This window comes from Budorcas taxicolor, chromosome 2 (assembly GCF_023091745.1).
Source record: "Budorcas taxicolor isolate Tak-1 chromosome 2, Takin1.1, whole genome shotgun sequence".
NCBI classification, from domain to species: Eukaryota; Metazoa; Chordata; class Mammalia; order Artiodactyla; family Bovidae; genus Budorcas; species Budorcas taxicolor.
The window spans coordinates 155,210,925-155,233,123 of NC_068911.1; the positions used below are offsets into that span (position 1 = coordinate 155,210,925).

Here is a 22,199-nt window from a genome sequence, read left to right on the forward strand (position 1 = left end):
CAATCCCAATGCAGGGAGCCCGGGTTCAATCCCTAGTCTGGGAACTAGACCCCACATGCCACAAATAAGAGTTCACATGCTATAACTAGGGATCCCACATGCTTCAGTGAAGAGCGAAGATCCTGAGTGCTGCAACTAAGACCTGGTGCAGCCAAGTAAATAAATAAATATTTTTTAAAAAATTAGTTTCTGAGCCTTTAAGAGTGAATAGGAAAAATTTGCCAAAAAAATTTAAAAATTAAGATAAAATCAGAAACTCTATATTCATGGGTTAAACCATAAGAACTTGCTATTTATACATCAAGAATGATCAAATATTGTTAATTTAATTTGCTTCAATCTAAAGTAATCATTTACTACTCAAGAAAAATAATATTAAATGTAAATCATGTTTTCTCCTGCAGCATCAAAAACTGCTGTATCCTCTCAATCATCCTTCTCTTCTCTTCTCTTCCCATCTTCCATGTCATTATAGGCTGCCACCTTTGTCAACTCAGTGGACATGAGTTTGACCAAACTCTGGGAGAAGGTGAAAGACAGGGAAGCCTGGCATGCTGCAGTCCATGAGGTGGCAAAGAGTCTGATACAATTTAGCTACTGAACATCTTTCTACAAATATCATTAGTTTGAAATCATCTAGGCATAGCTGAGGATAAGAAAATTGTTGCTGGTAGACAGATGGCCATATTCTCAAAGCAGGAAGAGTTCTGTTTCAGCCAGGATCCATAATGCTTCTGGGAGAAATTAAATTGCTTACTGATGGTTTCAGTCTCTTGAACACAAGATGTGTTGGGGGAGACATGAGTGGCAGACCACCTCATAGGAACCAGAGGGGAGCTTCCACCTCGGATGCCATGTTCCCTGCCCCCCTCAGCCTGACCCCTGGAAAGTAAGGGTATGGGATGCCAAGTGTTGGTCATGTTAGAGGAGAAAGACCAATATTAGAAGAACAACCTTGATACCTCTCTGGCCTCCCAGTGTGTCCTAGAACTCCAACTCTGATGGAAGGATTTCTCCAGTCAGTTCTGAGAGCTCTCTGGATAAACAGGGTGACACAATTTTTTAACCATTTAGTTTACTCTCTGTGTGCATAGTCGCTCAGTTGTGTTTGATTCTTGGCGACCCCATGAACTGTAGCCCCACAGGCTCCACTGTCCATGGGGATCCTCCAGTCAAGAATACTGGAATAGGTTGCCAGGCCCCCCTCCAGGGGAATCGTCCCAACCCAGGGATCGAACCCAGGTCTCCCACATTGTGGGCTGATTCTTTACCATCTGAGCCACCAGGGAGAATACTGGAGTGAGTAGGTAGCTTAACCCTTTTCCAAGGGATCTTCCCAACCCAGGAATCGGACCAGGGTCTCTTGCATTGCAGGCAGATTTTTTGCCAGCTGACCCACCAGGGAAAGTTTACTTTCTACTGATTTATAATTAGCACCTTTTTTTGGCATGTTTTCTTTATAACATCAAAAAGATTAATTACAGTTCACATTTAATTGGGATTAATTGGAATTAATTGATTGGAACTCATAATTAATTGGAATTCCATCCCTGCCCCAATTTCTTCACTTTTAGTAAAAAGTAACAAATGAGTAGAAACCATACTTAAGGGTGGGGCGGGGGTGCTGAAAGCAGAGATTTAATAAAACTCACTGAAGCAATATTCCAAAACAACTTTCAGAATACCTACTAAATCAATCATCTGGGGGCTGTTTTGAAGGAAGAGAAATGCCCTATAAAGTGACTTGTGTATTTTCTTCATGGGGCTTAACAAAAGTATAATCTATTCCTCATTATGTTGATGGTGATTATTTTGAAAGCCATAATTCTATTTCAAAAACAGCTGTGACCACACATGGCACTATCCAGCTGCCTCTTTATCTAGTCTTATAAGTATGTAAAAACTTATTTGGATGTGTCCAAGGAGTCTAAACCTTCTTCGGTGACTGTAGCTGACTCAAAAACCTCACAATCATCTGAGGGCTGAGCCCAGGGCACAGCCCTCCTGGGTTCTTCTTTCTCTTATCAGAACAGAAAGAATACAATGCTTCTTTGATTTTCATAGACTGCTGCTTCAGCAGCTTTGTGCCTCAGATTTTAGACTGATGGTATTGCAAAAGTCTCACTGGAAGGACTTACGCTGAAACTAAAGCTCCAATACTTTGGCCACCTGATGCAAAGAGCCGGCTCATTGGAAAAGACCCTGATGCTGGTAAAGATTGAAGCCAAAAGGAGAAGGGGGCAGCAGAAGGTGAGATGGTTATACAGCATCACCAACTCAATGGACATGAGTTTGTGCAAATTCTGGGAGATAGTGGAGGACAGAGGAGCCTGGTGTGCTGCAGTTCATGAGATTGAAAATAGTTGGACACAAATTAGCGATTGAATAACAACAACAACATTGCAATGGCACTAAAAGTAACAGGATAATATACACTGATTTAAAAACGTGTTCTCATGTTCACTGAGCAGGGATGCATGGGATCTTACTGCCTCAGTTCAGTTTAGTCGCTCAGTCGTGTCTGACTCTTTGCAACCCCATGGACGGCAGCACGCCAGGCTTCCCTGTCCATTACCAACTCTCAGAGCTTGCTAAAACTCATGTCCTTCGAGTCAGTGATGCCATCCAACCATTTCATCCTCTGTCGTTCCCTTTTCCTCCCGTCTTCAATCTTTCCCAGCATCGGGATCTTTTCCAATGAGTCAGTTTTTCACATCAGGTAGCCAAAGTATTGGGGTTTCAGCTTCAGCATCAGTCCTTCCAATGAATAATCAGGACTGATCTCCTTTAGGACTGATTTCTTTTGGACTGGTTGGATCTCCTTGTTGTCCAAGGGACTCTCAAGAGTCTTCTCTAACACCAGTTCAACAGCATCAATTCTTTGGCGCTCAGCTTTCTTTACAGTCCAACTCTCACATCCATACATGACTACTGGAAAAACCATAGCTTTGACTAGACGGACCTTTGTTGGCAAAGTAATGTCTCTGCTTTTTAATATGCTGATTAGGTTGGTCATAGCTTTTCTTCTAAGGAGCAAGCATCTTTTAATTTCATGGCTGCAATCACCATCTGCAGTGATTTTGGAGCCCCCAAAAATAAAGTCTCTCACTGTTTCCTTTGTTTCCCCGTCTGTTTGCCATGAAGTGATGGGACTGGATGTTATGATCTTAGTTTTTGAATATTGAGCTTTAAGCCAGCTTTTTCACTCTCCTCTTTCACTTTCATCAAGAGGCTTTGTAGTTCCTCTTCACTTTCTGCCATAAGGGTGGTGTCATCTGCATATCTGAGGTTATTGATATTTCTCCCGGCAATCTTGATTCTAGCTTGTGCTTCATCCAGCCTGGCATTTTGCATGATCTTTTCTGCAAATAAGTTAAATAAGCAGGGTGACAATATACAGCCTTGACATACTCCTTACCCAATTTGGAACCAGTCTGTTGTTCCATGTCCAGTTCTACCTGTTGCTTCCTGACCTACATACAGATTTCTCAAGAGGCAGGTCAGGTGGTCTGGTATTCCCATCTCTTTAAGAATTTTCCGCAGTTTGTTGTGAAGCTCCAGTACTTTGGCCACCTCATGCGAAGAGTTGACTCATTGGAAAAGACTCTGATGCTGGGAGGGATTGGGGGCAGAAGGAGAAGGGGACGACTGAGGATGAGATGGCTGGATGGCATCACGGACTCAATGGACGTGAGTCTGAGTGAACTCTGGGAGTTGGTGATGGACAGGGAGGCCTGGCATGCTGCGATTCATGGGGTCGCAAAGAGTCGGACACGAGTGAGCGACTGAACTGAACTGAACTGTTGTGATCCATATACTCAAAGGCTTTGGCATAGTCAATAAAGCAGAAGTAGATGTTTTTATGGAACTCTCTTGCTTTTCTCTTGGAACTTACTGCCTAGGCATGGTTGTTTAGTGCCTGATGGGGTACAGCAATTCTCTTTGTTCAATTGTTGTTTAGCTAGCTGCACCAGGTCTTAGTTGCGGTATGTGGGATCTTTGATCCCTGTGGTAGCATGCATTTATTTTTAAATTTTTTATTGGAATATAGTTACTTTACCATGTTGTGTTACTTTCTGCTGTACAGAAAGGGAATTAGCTGTATATGTACATACATCCCCTCTTTTTTTTAGATTTCCTTCCCAATCAGGTCATCACAGAGCGCTGAGTAGAGTTCCCTGTGCTATATAGTATGTTCTCATTAGTTACCTATTTTATACATAGTAGTGTATATAATGTCAATCCCAGTCCCAATCCATCCCACCCCCCTGCCACATTTGTTCTCAATGTCTGTGTGTCAATTTCTGCTTTGCAAATAGGTTCATCTATAACATTTTCCTATTTTCCACATATATGGCTTGATATATGATATTTGATTTTCACAATGAGAGTTTTTGTTTGACTAGCTAGAAACTCAGGCAAGTTTGAGCCTGAGTTGCCTCCTCTGAAAGTGAAGTGATCAGACTAAGCAGTGAAACTTGTGAAAAACAGACCAACTGAGCCTCCCTCCAGACCTAGTAAGTCAGATTGTTAGAGTGGAGTCCAAATGTGTGTATTTGCATACCTCCCCGGGTGGTCATGATGGACTTCTGCACGGTTCTAAGGCCCCGTCCATCCAGAGCCTTTGGCTCACTCTTCGTTTCTGTGTCTGTTTGTTCAACAAGTGTTTATTGTGTGCTTGCTATGTGGTGGGCAGAACATGGCCACTGTGCTGGATGTTAGGGTTTCCACAGGAAGTCAGAGGTCAAGCTTCCTGCTTTCCAGGAGCTTGAAGTCCAGCGTAGACAAGGAAACAAGTCCAAGAGTAAAAAGCACTCAAGTGGGGTACAAATTAGAAAGAAGATATCAGAGTCGCACAATGCAGCTGAGGAAAAAGTCGCCAGTGAAGGCATCTCGCAGGGGAAACCCTGAGGGGCTGGCATCTCAAAGATGAGAAGGAGCCAGCCACGCAGAGACCTGCTCAATAAAGAAGGTGGGAACTGCTCATCATGCTGAAGGAACAAGTAGTGAACGAAGGCCAGGGTGGCTGGCCTATGAACCGAGGTGGACAGAGACGCAGGAAAAAAGAGCAGTGGTCAGATCTCAGGTCCTTGACCATGGTCAGACATTTGGACTTTATTCTGAGTGCAGTGAGAAGCCACTGGGGATAGAGGTTGTTCAGTCTGCTTGTTTTGAGTTGTGAATCGATTCTCTTTGATTGATATTTGAATAAAGTCATTTTGGCTGTTCTGTCATACTTGACAGGTGGATTTATGAAATTATTGCTTGATATTTGATCAATTAGGCTTTTATTTCACCTTTTTAAAATGTTGTTTTGTTTATTCACAAAGCCATGAAGCTGTGTAGATTGTACATCAGTTACTATCTGCTTTTTGAATTTAAGGATAAGGTGATTCAAGTTGCAAACACATGGCTATATAGGAAATCATAGTCCCAAGAACAGCGTGAGTATAGGGAGGCTTGGTGGGACTACAAGGAAAACAAAGAAACTCTCTTAATTCAGCACTTCCAATAGAACTTTCTATGAAGATGGGAAGGTTCTGTATCTGTGCTTGTCCACATGGGTAGCCATTACTCACATGTGGCTGCTGAGCCCTTGAAATGCAACTAGTACAACTAAATAACTGGAATTTTTATCTAATTACATTTACACTTAAATAGCCACATATGGCTACCATATTGGCCAGCACAACTGCAGGGCAACTTACAAATTTACAGTCTTATCTGAGATCATTTCTCCCCATCCCCCCTACCACCCCAGCTTCCAAAATGTCGGAAAGTTTGAAGCATGTGCTATAAAAATTGTTGTATTTAAACCTAATCTTCACTACAAAGGAAAAATTGCTGCATTCCCACAGGGAATCCAGATGGGGTTCCACACATAGGTTGGGGAGCCGTTCTGGAAATACATCTGAGCGGGAGTCTACTGGGTTGGCACCAGGCGTGGGTGACATCTGTGCGCTCACAGGAGGGCAAAGTAAACTCACGAGCTTGGCCCCAGCTTCACAGCTCACACAGAATAAAAATAATTCCAATATTTTGAGAGGGCCTGATGAGTATGGCTGCTTCTCCTGCTCACACTGGAGTCCCATGTGACACAAGAGCAAAATCGCCCCTTCTAATTATCTGTCACCAAACTATTAGTTGAGAAGAATCAAAGAGCCACGAACGATTCCTTAAGCTCTTACTGTTCAGCTCATTAAATTCCTCCTCTCCCTAAAGGTCTGTTTAAGCGGTTTCTGTTATTAAAAAGAAAAAGTCTCCAGCATCTTGTGTTTTTTTTTTCTTGAGAATTTGCTTTTCCATTGGGAAAGCCTGAGGACATGAGGAGAACAGAGAATGAGATGGTTGGAAGGCATCATCGACTCAGTGGACATGGGATTGAGCAAGCTCCGGGAGATGGTGAAGGAGAGAGAAGCCTGGCGTGCTGCAGTCCACGGGGTTAGAGAATCAGACGTAACTAAGCGATTGAACGACAGCAACAGGGGAAGGACAGTAGCCCGAGAGGATCTTTAAGCTTCATGAATGTTGTAAAATATTCAGTGGGGTTTTTTTTTCCATTGTTCTTTATTTCCTGTTTTTCTCTTTTTTTCAATTATCATGTTTTGTAAATGAGGCATACATGAAGGCAAGCACAGTGAAGATGCTTCTTAACCTAAAACTTCTTATACTTTTAGAGCAAAAAAAGATCCTTAGCATTAATTATGTATGAAGCTATGAAAAGATGGGCTGGCCTTTAATGAATAATTAATATTTACCTATAAAATATGACATGCTCAGGAGAAAACCACAAATATTCACTGACTGCTTGACAAACTTAGAAGAAAAATATAATTGGCCTCTAAAATGGTTCGGTTTTAGGACAAGTGCACAAATGGAGAAAAAGTTTCCATAGGTCAAAGTCGTTTTTCAGGATATTTATCAAGCTAAAGAAGCGTTATGTTTTTTTGTACTTTCAATTCAATGTTAGGCTGCAGTGGGGCTCTGCTGCTGTGTTCGGGCTTCTCTCTAGCGTGTCAAGCAGGGGCTGCGCTCTGCAGTGTGTGGCCTTCTTGTGGTGGTGGCTCCTCTTGTTGCAGAGCATGGGCTCGGGGGTGAGTGGGCTTCAGTAGCTGCCGCACTTGGGCTCAGTAGTTGCAACTCCTGGGCTCTAGAGCACATTCTCAGTAGTTGTGGCACCAGTCTTAGTTGCTCCGTGGCTTGTAGAATCTTCCCAGATCAGGGATTGAACACGTGTCTCCTGCATTGGCTAGAAGATTCTTTACCACTGAGCCATCAGGGACACCCACAAAGCATTACATTTGATAGATTTTGTCCTTCTACCTTGATATATCGATCTACATGTGACTTGGAAAGCTAGGTTCGTAGTTAAAATTCTCAGACCCCAGAGTTCCTCGCTGGCCTGCTGTGGCGTCAGGGAGCCAGCCTGTCACTGCCTGGGGCTGTACGATGGATTCCTGTGTGCCCAGTCTCCTTCCTCACACTAGCCAGCCCTTGGGTCTGGGAGAGTGCACACCAGTGCTCGGGGTTCCTCGCTGGCTCAATAGGTAACAGAATCCACCTGTAGTGCAGGAGACGTGGGAGACTCGAGTCCCATCCCTGGGTTGGAAAGATCCCCTGGAGGAGGGCATGGCAACCCACTCCTATATTCTTGCCTGGAGAATCCCTTGGACAGAGGAGCCTGGCGGGCTACAGTCCATGGGGTCGCAAAGAGTCGGGCCCAACTGAAATGACTGAGCATGCACGCACACCAGCGGTCTCATTTACCCTAGGAAGGACGACCCTGGGGGAGAGACCTGCAGAGGCCCTGCCTGCAAGCTCTGGCATTTGGGCAGGGAATGCTGGGCCACCAGGTGTCTGCAGAAGGATCTAGCAGCCTGAGCATCTTCCCTTGCTCAGGGAAGAAGGACACAGCTGGAGGAGGATCAGAGTGGGGCATCCACATCACAGAGTCTAGCACATGGACCCTGGGGCCTGGGTCTAAGGGCAGCATGGAAGCTTTCATATTTTAAGAGCCAGTGACCATTTCAGTGCTGCCCTGTTGGAAGAAACTGTTTCCTAACATGCCCCTTAAATCTCACCATCCTAGAGAATAGAGCAGTCTCTTGCCGGAGGTGCCCTTCAACATCTAGTTCTACAAGTGGTCTCTTTTGCAGTGGGAATCATGAATTTTCAGTTTGGTGTTTCCAAGGCTCTTGAGGGCTTTTATTTCTATTTTTAAGTTTTCGTGAGATACAAGTCACATACCATGCAATGCGCCTATCTAAATGATTTTCAGTATATTCAGAGTTGTACAACTTTCACCAGAAGCCATTTTTAGAGCATTTTCATCCTCCTAGAAAGAAACTCATCCGCATTAGTGCCCTTCCCCCTTTCCTCCCCACCTCAGCTCCAGCCGTGGGCAACCATCAATCTACTTTCTGTCTTAAAGTAGTTTTCCCCTTTCATGTGTCCATAGGCCTAGAGAGCACTGTAAAACCTTAGTACCTCCATCCAATCTTATTTTTCTCATCAGATGTGGATTTGCGCTTCTCCAACTTCAATGTGTATGTGAATCCCCTGGGGAATCGGGTTAAAATTCCCAGGGATTCTTCAGGTCTGGGGTGGACTTGACATTCTGAACTGCTATCCAATGATGCCCATGCTCTGGGTCTGGGGACCACATTTCAAAGGATAATGGATGATGCTGAAGTCATTATTTTAGCTGGAGTAACTTTCATTTCCTGGGCTTCCCTGGTAGCTCAGATGGTAAGGAGACTGCCTGCAGTGTGGGAGACCCCAAGTCGATCCCTGGAGAAAAAAATGGCAACCCACTCCAGTATTTTTGCCATGGGAAAATCCCATGGACAGAGAAGCCTGGTAGGCTAAAGTCCATGGGGTCGCAAAGAGTTGAACACGACTGAGCGACTAACACACAAAAACAGCCTCCGTTTACGACAGTGTGGCAATGACTTGTGATTTCAACTGGCTTAGGATGGCAGGTTTCCATCCCAGTTTAGAAAGTGATACGGGGGAGGGGAAGGAAGTGTGTGTGTGTGTGTGTGTGTGTGTGTGTGTGTGTGTGTGTGTGTGTGGTGTGATGCAGTGGGCAGAGCTTTGCATACATGGACCTCTGTCTACTGTTCTGAAATGAGGCCTGTGAGGACCCCAGGCCTCCTTTCTGTCTTTTCTTTCAACCCGTGTTCACACTGCTTTGTCAGCATCCTTGTGGAAGCAGGCAGAGACACTTCATTGTTTACTTTGGTCTGGTTCCCTTCCTCATCAGGGCTGCAAACCCACGTTTCTCTGACCATCTCTGCCTCAGGGTCATTGGTTCTGGTCACATAGTGCTTTCTGGAAATAGTATTCTAGGAAAAGAAATGAGAAGCACATTTTCCACACTGTGGTACTTTCAGTGAGTTCTGTGTCCTACGGTGTAGGAGCCGTGGTCTCTGCTGGCGGGGGAGGCCTCTGAAGCGTGTGTCCCTCGGTGACAGAACTGAGCTGGAGCCCGCAGCCTGAGAACCTTGGGGTGGGTCTCGGCACAGCCTGTGGCATTTGGCCGCCTTCCACGGAGGAACTCACTTTCTCTGGGTTTCATCAACTTGTTTTTGTCCCTGTGGTTTCTTGCTAAATAACTGTATCCTCAGATCCCACACGGCAGAGCCAAGGCCAGAAACAGGAACCGAGCTTTCTTCATCTTCCCTGATGGTCCACGGAGGTCTGGGAGCACTGATAAGGAACCCGGAGCCCAGGAGGCTCACCCCGGGCTGCGGGTGGCAGAGGAAGGTTGTGTGTGAGATCCTCTAAGAGCACAGCTTGAGAAGTGGTTTCCCGGCTGTGGTGCAAGGGTGTCTGACCTCTCCTGAAACACGTCAGCCTGCAAAGAGGGGGGAATCACAGAGAAAGGATGAACTTTGTGAGCACAGAGCAGGCCGTGCAGAGCACACCTCTGATCATGACAGTTCCCTGTTCAAACACACTCAGTGGTCCCCCATTCAGTTCAGTTCAGTTCAATCGCTCAGTCGTGTCCGACTCTTTGCGACCCCATGAATCTCAGCACGCCAGGCCCCCCGTTCATCACCAACTCCTGGAGTTCACTCAGACTCACATCCATCGAGTCCGTGATGCCATCCAGCCATCTCATCCTCGGTTGTCCCCTTCTCCTTCTGCCCCCAATCCCTCCCAGCATCAGAGTCTTTTCCAATGAGTCAACTCTTCACATGAGGTGGCCAAAGTACTGGAGCTTCAGCTTTAGCATCATTCCTTCCAAAGAAATCCCAGGGCTGATCTCCTTCAGAATGGACTGGTTGGATCTCCTTGAGCTACCCCATGCCTGAGGCCAGGGGCGGTGGCCGGGAGAAGCAACCCCACGTCCAAGGAGCAGTGGCTGCGCGGGCACAGGAGGGCCTAGAGGAGCTATTCCACGTTCAAGGTCAGGAGGGGTGGAGGTGAGGAGATACCCCTCATCCAAGGTCCCCCATTACCCACATGATAAACCCATCCTCCTTGTTACCGCCTTCAGGACTCTGTTCTCTGGTTCTAGTTACCCCTTCCAGCCTTGCTGCCTACGATCCCTGCTATAAACGCCTTACACTCCAGGCATGTGGACCAGGTTCTGTTCCAGGAGCACTGTGCCTTGCTGCATCCATACCTCTCCCTCAGGCCATTCCCTTCAGCTGGAATGTCCCTGTTCCCTTTCTCTTTCTGTAGCAGTTCCAACCTCCTGCCAGGACAGCTCCCTTTCCTCCTCCTCCTCTATAATATCTTTGTTTTTTAAATCTCATCTACTTTCCCTCCTCTGTGCTTTCTCCTATAACCAGACACTTCTGACACTATCCTTAGTATTTATATGTGTGTGTGTGTGTGTGTCTGTTAGTAGCTCAGTTGTGACGGACTCTTTGTGACCCCATAGACTGTAGCCCGCTAGGCTCCTCTGTCCATGGGATTCTTCAGGCAAGAATACGGGAGTGGGTTGCTATTCCTTTTTTTTTTTTTATGTTAGGAATATTCTTTAATGAGCTAGCAATTATTTATGTGAAGAAGAGACCAGAAAACAGATTTATGACAGTATTAGCCTTATCCTTGATTAGACCTGTATCAATTTACATACAAAACATTATTGCTTAGAGTAGGTTAGTGAAGATCTAACAAGCTGTGAACTTGAAAGAGCTCCTTTCTGCTTTTGTGGCTGCTCCAATCAGACCCCAAGACTTAGTTACAAGGATGGAAGAATTCTCCTCTTTTGAACTTAAAACTTTACAACAGTTCGGATGCTCTTTCCGGCATGCATCAGATCAAAGGCTTCATTAATTTGGTCAAAAGGCAGACTGTGAGTCACAAACTCATCAACTTTTATCTTTTTGGACATATATTCAGACACCAACTTTGGGACACTTTCTACACTCTTCCATCCTCCAAAGGCAGTGCCTTTCCACGTGCGGCCCGTGACTAGCTGGAATGGACGAGTGGCGATTTCTTCACCAGAGGCAGCTACGCCCACTACCACGCTGGTGCCCCAGCCTTTGTGGCAGGCCTCCAGCGCTGCTCTCATGATTTTCACATTACCAATACGCTCAAAGGAATAGTCGACTCCCCCATCCGTCATCTCAATGAGCACTTCTGGATCGGTTTACTGAAGTCCTGGGGGTTAATACACTCAGAGGCCCCAAACTCCTTGGCTGTTGCGAATTTATCCTTATTGATGTCCACACCAATGATCCGGGTTGCGCCAGCCACCTTACAGCCCATGATAACTGCCAGTCCAACTCCTCCCAGGCCAAAGACAGCACAAGTAGAGCCAGGCTCCACCTTGGCAGCATTCAAAGCAGCACCATAGCCAGTTGAAATGCCACAACCCAGAAGGCAAACTTTATCCAAAGGTGCTAAAGGATCAATTTTAGCAACAGAAATATCAGCCACAACCGTGTATTCAGAAAATGTGCTGGTTCCCATGTAATGTAAAATTGTCTTTCCTTTACAAGTAAATCTGCTAGTGCCATCTGGCATTAATCCTTTTCCTTGAGTGACTCTTATCTTCTGGCAAAGGTTTGTTTTAGGATTCAGACAAAATTTGCATTCTCCACACTGGGGGATGTAAAGTGGGATGACAGTATCACCTGCCTGCAGCTTAGTAACTCCTTCACCAACACTCTCCACAATTCCAGCACCTTCATGTCCCAGGATCACTGGATAATTCCCTTCAGGATCAGCCCCACTCAGTGTATAGGCGTCAGTGTGGCAAACTGCAGTGGCAATAATCTTAATTCGAACTTCATGAGCCTTTGGGGGTGCCACCTCTACCTCCTCTATAGAAAGAGGCTTCCCAGCCTCCCAGGCAACTGCAGCCTTGCACTTGATAACCTGGTTCGCCATTTCCTCAGACCGCAGTGAGCGTGAAGCAGATAACTGAGAACAGCCGTGCAGGGTCCTGCTATTCCTTTCTCCATGGGATCTTCCTGACTCAGGGATTGAACTTGGGTCTCCCGGATTGTGGGCAGATTTTTTTACCCACTGAGCCACCTGGGAAACACCTTACTACTAAGCTGCTAAGTCACTTCAGTCGTGTCCGACTCTGTGCGACCCCATAGACGGCAGCCCACCAGGCTCTAAAACTGTGTAAATACAGCTACCATCTCTGGAGCTCACACTGTGTCTGGTGTGGTGTAGTGTGGTTTACATAAGTAACTTCTTTTTATCTTCTAAAGGCCTCTGGAAGGGAGCTGGTATTATATCTACTGCACCGTTGAAAAATTCAAACTTCCCCAGAGTTGCCCAAGGCTGGTAATTCTAACCAACTGAACTACGAGGGAAGCCCTTATAACTGTGGCCGTTGCTGCTGCTGCTGCTGCTAAGTCGCTTCAGTCGTGTACTACTCTGCGACCCCATAGACGGCAGCCCACCAGCCTCTGCCGTCCCTGGGATTTTCCAGGCAAGAACACTGGAGTGGGTTGCCGTTTCCTTCTCCAATGCATGAAAGTGAACAGTGAAAGTGAAGTTGCCACCTTAAACTGTATCCCTGATGCTTCTGCAAAATCTGGCAGAGACTTGAAGTCACCAGAAAACAAAACAAGCAAGCCACAGTAAGACCAAAAAATGCAGACAGGTGGTCTCAGAATGTTGCTGTGCACGGTTATTGCACGGTTATCATTGGCAACACTGAGGAATGAGCAAGGTGCGACAGCATCCGTGGAACAGTACCTCTGGGGGCTCTAACAGAAGTGGATGGGGAACTCCAGTAAAGGGGTTCTTGGGAGATAAGATTCTTGGTCATCCAACCTGCGGATGTGTTTGTAGTCTTGGTCTGTCCTGGGAGTTGCTATGAGAATGGGTGTGTAAGAAGGGGGAGGGGGGTCACAGTAAAGGTGGGACAAAAAAAACTTAAATGGTTAAACCTTACCAAAATCATGATCTAAAATAATATAGGGAAATGCTTACAATACAATAAATAATACTTAAAATTTTAAGATTCAGTAGAATCTCAATTTTTATAAACACAGGCCACATGCTTGGACACCAGAGAGGAGAAAGACCAATGGAAATATTCATAAGGGCTGAATCTGAGGGTTAGGATACTGGGTAATTTTTATTTTGTACAGTTTTTGAAATCCCTCATGTTCTAGAGTGAAATGTGTTCATCAGAAGAATAACAAGTGATCATCAGATAATCAGGAAAAAAACAAATGATATAAAAAGCCCAAATGTTAATTCAAAAAATTAAAAGTGAAAACAAAATAAAAAACAACCATCACAGGACATAAGGAAATCAGTGTGCCCAGAAACAGGCTGGGTGGGGAGGACCATTGTTCTCACCCAGCATGGCTTTCTTCTTAATGTTCTTTTATGTATGTATGCACAATTTCAAAGCTTTTCCTAAGTTTATTTTTGTGACCAGTGGCTTTAAATTTGCTCAGAGATAGGCTTCCAGAGGGAACTGTGGTTTGAAAATGTGACGGAAGTTGATGGAACCTCCCAAGAACTTTTGGTGTAGACAAGGCCTTAGAAGCGTGCAGAGAGTGAGACCCTCTCAGCAGAATGCCCCATCCCTGCTTTACCTGTGATACCCATCACCATGTAAGGACAGTGCCCCAGAGAGGGGCAGGCAGGGATCAAGAAAGAAAAGCTCCCTGCAGTGGCTGCTCTCGTTGTGGAGCACTGGCTTTAGGGCCCGCGGGCTTCAGTAGTCGCATCTCCTGGGCTCTAGAGCAGAAACTCAGTAGTTGTGACGCACAAGCCTAGTTGCTCCACGGCATGTGGATAATCCCGAATCAGGGATCGAACCTGTGTCCCCCGCACTGGTAGGCAAGTTCTTAACCACTGGGCCACCAGGGAATCCTTGTTTTTAAATCTCCATACATAAAAGATCACCAAGGAGAAAACTTAAGATGTATCTGAATAGTTTCTTACATTTTGGTGATGCCTTTTTAAAAGGAAAAATTTTTTTAATTGAGGTATAATTGACAGATAACACATTAATTTCAGGTGTACAACAGTGATTTAATACTTGTATATATTACGAAATGATCATCTAACTAGTAAGACTAGTTAGTGTCCATCACCACACATAGATACAGAATTTTTTTCCTTGTGGTGTAAACCTTTATGATTTACTCTCAGCAGACTTTCAAATATGCAATTATGGTCTTATTGACTGTAGTCACCATGACTGAACATTAATTCCCCATGACTTATTTATTTTATAAATGGAAGTTTATATCTTTGACCCCCTTTACCCATATTTTGGTGGTGCCTTTATAAATCTTTAGCAAATGTTTCTTGAAGGGAATTAGGAGTGGGTGAGTTCATGCTGCCAGGTTAGAGCAGAACTGAGTCAGTCCTTCCAAGTTCTGAATTCTGACTATATGCATCCGGGTAGGGGGTAGAATTCCTGCATTAAAACTAACGAACCCAGGCTTATAAGACTCTTGAACATCCTATAGTTCGTCCAAATGTCCTTTTGATAAGTTAATATAAATGAATCAGAAACATCTGCATCAGAAATCTCCTTGAACGCACAAGGGCTTAACAATTAAATGGAAGAATGTTTGGCACAGTGTGGTTCAGGTTTTAGCAGATCCAAACTGTTTTGCAAAATAGTTGTTCTTAAGACATTCTGAGAATTTAAAAGGCAGCTGGTTCTCCCACCCGCTCTGAAAATGAGAGCAGTGATTTCTATTCTTTGTGTCAACTCTGGTTGCTCTTACTGACTGTGGAGGGACTTCTCACAGAGGCCCTGTCTCTGGTCTCTGCCAAGTGCTGTCCTCCCCTCTCATTCTCTCTTCTCTCTCTCTTTCAATCCTCCATTTGGTTCCTCGGCAGATACTCCATGTTTCAGGCGCAATTCTAACAGCGATGATGAGGCTGCATTTTGTCGAGTTGTGAGATCCAGTTCTAGGTTCAGGTCGAGCATTGTTGTCACCCTGGTTCACAGAATTTAATAATCCTTGTCCCTTTCGCCCTTTCTGATGGTGCCCGATATGAGAGCTGGTCTCTGGGGAAAAGAGAAAGACATTATCAAACATTCAGAGGAGGAGCTGAAATCTGATGGATGGTCCAGAGGAAAGCAAAGCTCAAATTGTGGAAAAGGCTACAACGAAAACGTCACTGTAAATAAAAGCCACATTCAGTTCAGTTCTCTTGAGCCTCCCTCTTGTTCTGGAACACAGACTGAGTGATCCCAGCAAATGCCAACGAAGCAGATGAAAGTGATTAGCATGCCGTTCCCTTTTAAGCTCTTTTATTCGAAGAAGTTGTCCTTCCATTTTATTGACTTTCAGTCTCGCCATCGTGAAATATTAATCACCCAAGCACAAAGATGACATCTCAGATCACCCAACTCGTAATTCTATCTGAACTGCAAGATGAAAGAGGACACCCTCATGCTTTCTTGTCCCTTCTGTTTTCCCCTTCAAGGGACACTGTCAATCTTCCTTAGGCTTCCTGAGTGATCATCATTTAATTTTCTTTTTAGGTTGCAAAGTCTTGATTTCCTGAACTGAAAAAAAAAAAAAAAGAGAGTAATTAAAAGTGATGGAAGCATATTAGGAAAGAGACAGAAATTCAAGCAAATTGACGTCTACTTCAACAATGGGACTCCACCCTCAGAGGCTTTTTTTTTTTCTTCTTTTTTCTTAAAACCCCCAGAGGCTTTTAAGTTTAGCACTGCTAGTTAATATTTCTCCACTAAGTTTAAGAAATTAAAAACAAAAGAATTAAAGCCTGGCTTTTTCCCTTGGCTTCAGAGCCAAAGCTTGTTTTAGTTTTGCCAGAGTTCAAATAATGAAATTCTTATTTGGAACCTTTCAGGGACTTGCTGTTATTCTCAGCTGAGATGCCAAACCTTGGCTTGATCTAGCTTCTGCTCTTAATTTCATCTCCTCTCTCTTTTACCTGCCACATCCCGGTACACAGGCTTGGTTCCTCCTTTGGGGACTTTTGCTAAGTGGTCTCTCTAACCCTGGACCCCAAAGGAACCAGCTCATCTCCTGATGCAGGGCTCAGCTCAAAAGTCTCCTCCTTGGAGAGCATCCCCCAACACACACAAATCATTTGGTATCACCTGATCCTGCTTTCATTTCATCATAGTGCTCATTGCTAAATGAAATAATCTCGCTTGTTGTCAATCTTCCATCCCTAAAGTGTAAAGAATCTGCTTGTAGTGCAAGAGATGCAGGAGGCGAAGGTTCAGCCCATGGGGTCACAAAGAGCTGGACACGACTGAAGTGACTGAGCACAAAGTCTAAGCGATGAATACATGATCTGTGTAGATGTGGCCTCTCTCTACAAAAGATTTGCCACTTTCAATTAAAACAAAAAGGGGGGCATTGCTTGGTTTGTACTTGGCGTGTTAACATGCTAGTTGCTGTTTTATAATAACTTGGAGTGTTTATTTACAAATGCTCCATCTCTGCAGTGTGTCCTGACGTGTCCACCAAAGCTAGTCTTTCACAGACAGGGAGCAGGACCCAAACCTGGCAAAGTGTAGGCTCTAATGAAGAGGAGTCAAGTTCCTTAGATTTGCCGTTCCTCATCTCTAGGCTCTAGATTAGAAATTCTTACCATATGGCTCAGTAGTAAAGAATCCGCCTGCCAATGCTAGGAGCCACAGGAGATGAGGGTTCAATTCCTGGGTTGGGAAGATCCCCTGGAGAAGGAAATGGCAACCCACAAGAGTATTCTTGCCTGGAGAATCCCAGGGACAGAGGAGTCTGGTGGGCTACAGTCCATGGGGTCGCAGAGAGTCGGGCACAACTGAGGATGCACGTGCAGAACGTGGGCAAGGCTAGAGTTTTAGTCCCGAATTGCCTACCTTTCAGGACACTACTCCCACCATGGAAGGCATTTCTCCGGAGGCCCCAGTCTCCATAAATGACTGTTAGATTGGAGACTAGGCTGATGTCCCTTTCCTCCCCAAACTGCAAGCACGTGAAGTGGTTCCCACCTTGGAAAATGATGCCAAGATGACAGCCCCCGGGAGCTGATGAGAAGAATCCATGTGTAGGGTGAATGTACAGCAGATGTAACTAGAACTGACAGAGGCTTTCCCAAGTTGGGTTAAAAAAGCAGTTTAGAATTCCAAAAAGCATTGATTTTAATGGAACACTCTCATTTAAAAAAATTTTTTTTTAAATTTATTTTTGGCTGTGCTGGTTCTTTGTTGCTGCATGGCCTTTTCTGTAGTTGTGGGGGCCAGTTTGTCTAGTTGCTGTGTGTGGCCTTCTCATTGCAGTGGCTTCTCTTGTTGTGGAGCACGGGCTGGAGGACACAGAGGCTTCAGTAGTTGTGGCACATGGACTTAATTGCTCCGCACCATATGGGATCTTCCTGGATCAGGGATTGAACTGGTGTCCCCTGAATTGGCAGGCAGATTCTTTACCACTGAGCCACCAGAGAAGTCCTCTCTCTCTCTCTCTCTCTTTTTTTTTTAAGATTTATTTATTTTTAATTGGAAGATAGTTGACTTACAATATTATTTTTTGCCATGTATCAACATGAATCAGCCATAGGTATAGGTATGTGCCTGTCCTCTTGAACTTCCCTCCCACCTTCCACCCCATCCCACCACCCCTCTAGGTGGTCACAGAGCACTAGTCTGAGCGCCCCTCATCATACAGCAAATTCCCACTATCTAATTTTACATCTAGTATTGTATGTCCTTCCATGGTACTCTCTCATCTTACCCTCTCCTTCCCAACCCCTCTCTTCTTAGTTTTAATCTTTTCCTCAAAAAGTAAAAAAAGTGCTGCCTCTATCTTAGCAGAGAACATACGGACGGATACTCTGGCCTGCAGAGCCAGAGAACCTTGTCTCCAAGTCAGGATTCGGACGGTGGTACAAGAGCCCTTTTTAGGGAAATGAGATTTCTTTTTCTGTGATGGTCTGAGAGGTTAGAAATGTTTTTCACGCTTCCTGGCTCTTTGACTAATTTTGGATTTGTCATCCAGGAATTTATGCAAAGTGTTCTCAGATGAAGGCAGGGAGCCCGGGACAGCTTCTTTCTTTCTGCATTGTTAGTGGATTGGTTGATCCGCTGCCATTTCGATGGGATGCCTCTTCCTCGTGCCCTTCCCGTCAGTGCCTCCTGTGGTTGAGGGGCACGCTGGGGCTCAGTTCCTGCACTCAGATCGCTGTGGGATCCTCCATGGAATTCACTAACTGCTCCCTCTGGTTTGTCACGAGTATTTTTACCTGTCACTTTGATCATGCTCTCTTACTCTCTTAAACTCCAGTTGAGGCTTCCTCTTAACACTAAGAATTAAACCTAAGAACTTTCCTTCTGGGTTTAAAAACCCTTCACTGGGAATGTCCTTGCCCCTTGCTACTCAAAGTCTGGTCCATGGGTGGGTAACCTGGCAGTATCTGCATCACCTGAGAGCCCATTAGAACTCGCAACCCTGCCGCAGATGAACTGCATCAAAGTCAGCATTTTTAACAAGATCCAGGTGAGTCACGTGCGTGTTAGAATGGAGAAATGCTTTCTGGGAAATCCTCCCTGCTACCATCATCATTCATGGCCATCAGGTAGGTCTTAGAGCAACATTTCTCCGCCTGGCTCTGACCTGACTGCTTGGCACATAGCAGAGCAGCACACTCCAATTTAATCTTCCCAGTGTCTCCATGCGGTATGTACTGTTGTAATTCCCATTTGCTGAAGGGACGACTGAGGCCTTTGGGAGATGTTCATTCAGGTAGTGAGTGTTGGAGCAGCCTGGATTTAATCCAAGACACTCTGTCTCCAGAGTTCATGTGCCTAACTATCAACTCTGCACCTCCCCTTTCCTGGACTCTTCCCTCCAAGTCTATTAGCTCTGGATTCTCTTGCCTCTTTCTCATTGGTCTGTAAAAATTCTCTAAAGCAAAGCCACGTTGAAGGAAATGCTGCTGTTTGGTGTCTTCTAGAAAAGCTTTGAGTCCTAAAGTTATTTTTAAGGAAAATTGTGCTGTACTCTGTAGAGATTGATCTCTCAGCCAAGGAGAAGGAGCTCTTTTACTGCTTCCAATTTAATACAGGCCACGTGGAGCCTGAGATATTACCCTCCCCGGATGTGAACTTCTTCTGGCTGTGTTGAGATAGAGTAGTATCTAAAACATGACCTTTGGAAGAATCCTTACATTTACAACTCTAATCAGAAAAAAAAAATTGAGATAATTTATATGACCTTCAATGACATTGGCGCAGGGTTTATCAAGTCCTTTGAAGACCTTAAGGTCAGAATGCTTATAGCCTGTATACTCAAGGCCAGAGTTTCGTTACAGGAGGTTAGCTATATGAGGTCTGGCAGAGATTAAGGTCAGTGGTTTTCAAACTGATTATTGAACTGCTTTGAGGGAATATTCCAGAGAAAAACTTGGAGGCTGTGGTGTGAGATAGTGTCTGAGCTGAAACAGAGGTTCCCTGGGCCCCACCTCACTTTCAACCAATTAGTTTCAATTTTACATCATTTTGTATAATAGGTCCTGGGGTAACATTCTATTCAATGGGCCCTTCCCTACTTAGGGTTTTCCTGGCGGCTCACACGGTAAGATCCCTGGGTCAGGAAGATACCCTGGAAAGAGGAATGGCTACCTATTACAGTATTCTTGCCTGGAGAATTCCATGGACAGAATTTTCTTTTTGTATATTAAAAGCCAATTAAACTACTCCGTCCTTTGCAGTTGAGGCTGTTGAGGTTCAAAAAGGCAAATTGACTTCCCCAAGGTCATACATTGTTTTGACCAAAAACATTTCTTGTATTCCTGCTTTGAAAGCTCAGAAGCTGGGCCAGCTGCCAAGTCTGCTGGGCATTCACGTCTTTGCTGTCTGGGTCAGCCCTTCTTGCAGTCAGTGGTGCTGACCTGGCCATTTTTCCTTTGCATTTAGGACTCCTCTGTGTGTGTTTGGAAAACCAAACACCATTCAGGTGTTTCAGGGGCAAAGCTAAGTCAAAAAGTCATATATTGGCAGCATTCTTTGTCGTCATCTTGGGGTGAAGCTGTATGGCTCTCTCATTGTCCTGACTTAGTTATCTGCTGAAGGCAGCCTTGCAGAGAACAGAGAATATTCCAGTACTTGCAAAACAGAGGAGCTGTTCTCCCCTCCAAACAGTAGTTTACCAAACCCCCCATTTTAGGAGAATGTGCATTTGAGGAATGTGTGACCAAAAGGGAAAGATGGCATTGAAAGACTGAGATCATGTATTTTTCCCTGCTCCTGCAAAAACATTTTTTTCTTTCATTTTCAGGAAAATAAATCAATAGGTGAAACAGACAAATGAGAATTTCAGTGACAATTTACAGTTAGTAATGATGGATATATGGGTAATTTCTACCATGTCTTCTGTTGTTTACTAGAAACTTCTTTAAGCCAGATGATTGGCATACTAAGAGATCTTTTATTTCTAAAAAGAGCTCTCCACCCACCTGTATGTTCAGTGCTTGGCCTGATCTTTTGTTTAAAAAATTGGGTGCTAATCACTGCCTCCCTCCTGAGTCTGGGCTCCAGAAATGCAGCCCCACTGCCTGGGATGTAAGCCCTTTGTGTGTGGCCAGTTATGTAGAATGTAGATATTTCATTCCAGGACTTGATTTTCTGTCTCTCAGTTTTTCTCTCTTCTCTCTGCCATTCACTTTACCTACTGTTTCTTTTTCTAACCCCAGTTTCTGCTCCCTCTAATTGTTCCCAGTGGGACCAACACATACCCTGGAACTAAAATTCTTCTTTACAGAGATATATTAAAGTGAAACACACTGTGATCTCCTACAAGGGAAACAGATTCTTGTTCTGAAAAGACAAGTACTTAATTATTTATAGTATGTATAATTCCTAAGAATTTGGAGACAAATATTGGCTCTCAAGCTATTTGGTTACATATAGAGATGTTATCTAAAAACTCCTTTAGCTGCCCTATATACATGTTGGGGGCTTCCCTGATAGCTTAGTTGGTGAAGAATCCTGCAATGCAGGAGATTCTGGTTTGATTCCTTGGTCAGGAAGATCTGCTGGAGAAGTGATAGGCTACCCACTCCTGTATTCTGGCCTAGAGAATTCCATGGACTGTATAGTCCATGGGGTCACAAAGAGTCGGACACGACTGAGCGACTTTTACTTCACTTCATACACATGTTGCTATTTTAAATTTCACTTTTGCTTTTTGTTCCTAAGATTTAGAGAGGATTCTGTTCTCCACCAAAAAAAATAGTTCCTAAGAGATTCTAGAAAGCATGCCTAAAGATATTAATTAGTTACTTGTAACACTAAAGCAGTTTGCTGTCATCCTTGGCAAATTTTTCCATTATTTACTAAGATGAAGGTATTGAGCTTGGTCTCAGATAGGTCTCTAGGGTAGGGTACGGTTGTTGCTGATTGTTTATGATGTCATGTAACACTGAAGTGTTTATTATTTAAGTGTTAGTCACTCAGCCATTTCTGACTCTGTGACCCCATGGACTGTAGCCCTCTAGTCTCCTCTGTCTATGGAATTCCACAGGCAAGAATACTGGAGTGAATTGCCATGCCCATCTCCAGGGGATCTTCCGACCCAGGGACTGAACCCAGGTCTCTGGCATTACGGGTGAATTCTTTACTGTCTGAACCACCAGGGAAGCCCTTGGGTACTGTGAAATGACAGGAGGGAGGGGCTTGACCCTTGTCAAAGTTTGGCAAAAGTGTTTCCTCCTAAAGCTTCAAAGCAGGAGAGAGTCCCAAGTGTACCTGGCAGCTGGTGCGTTAAAATAACTAATCT

The 22,199-nt window shown here is 44.6% G+C and overlaps 2 protein-coding genes across 2 annotated transcripts in view; one reads left to right on the forward strand and one right to left on the reverse strand.

Annotated features, from left to right (window-relative positions):
* The window catches only part of SGPP2 (sphingosine-1-phosphate phosphatase 2), a 155,265-nt gene that overhangs the window by 33,346 nt on the left and 99,720 nt on the right, over positions 1-22,199 (forward strand). The window lies entirely within an intron of this gene.
* LOC128067847 (alcohol dehydrogenase class-3-like) lies at positions 11,008-12,389 on the reverse strand. Its single transcript, XM_052660947.1, is given in 2 exon segments — positions 11,008-11,604; positions 11,607-12,389. Coding segments are annotated over 2 exon segments (1,122 nt in total). The 5' UTR covers positions 12,355-12,389; the 3' UTR covers positions 11,008-11,230.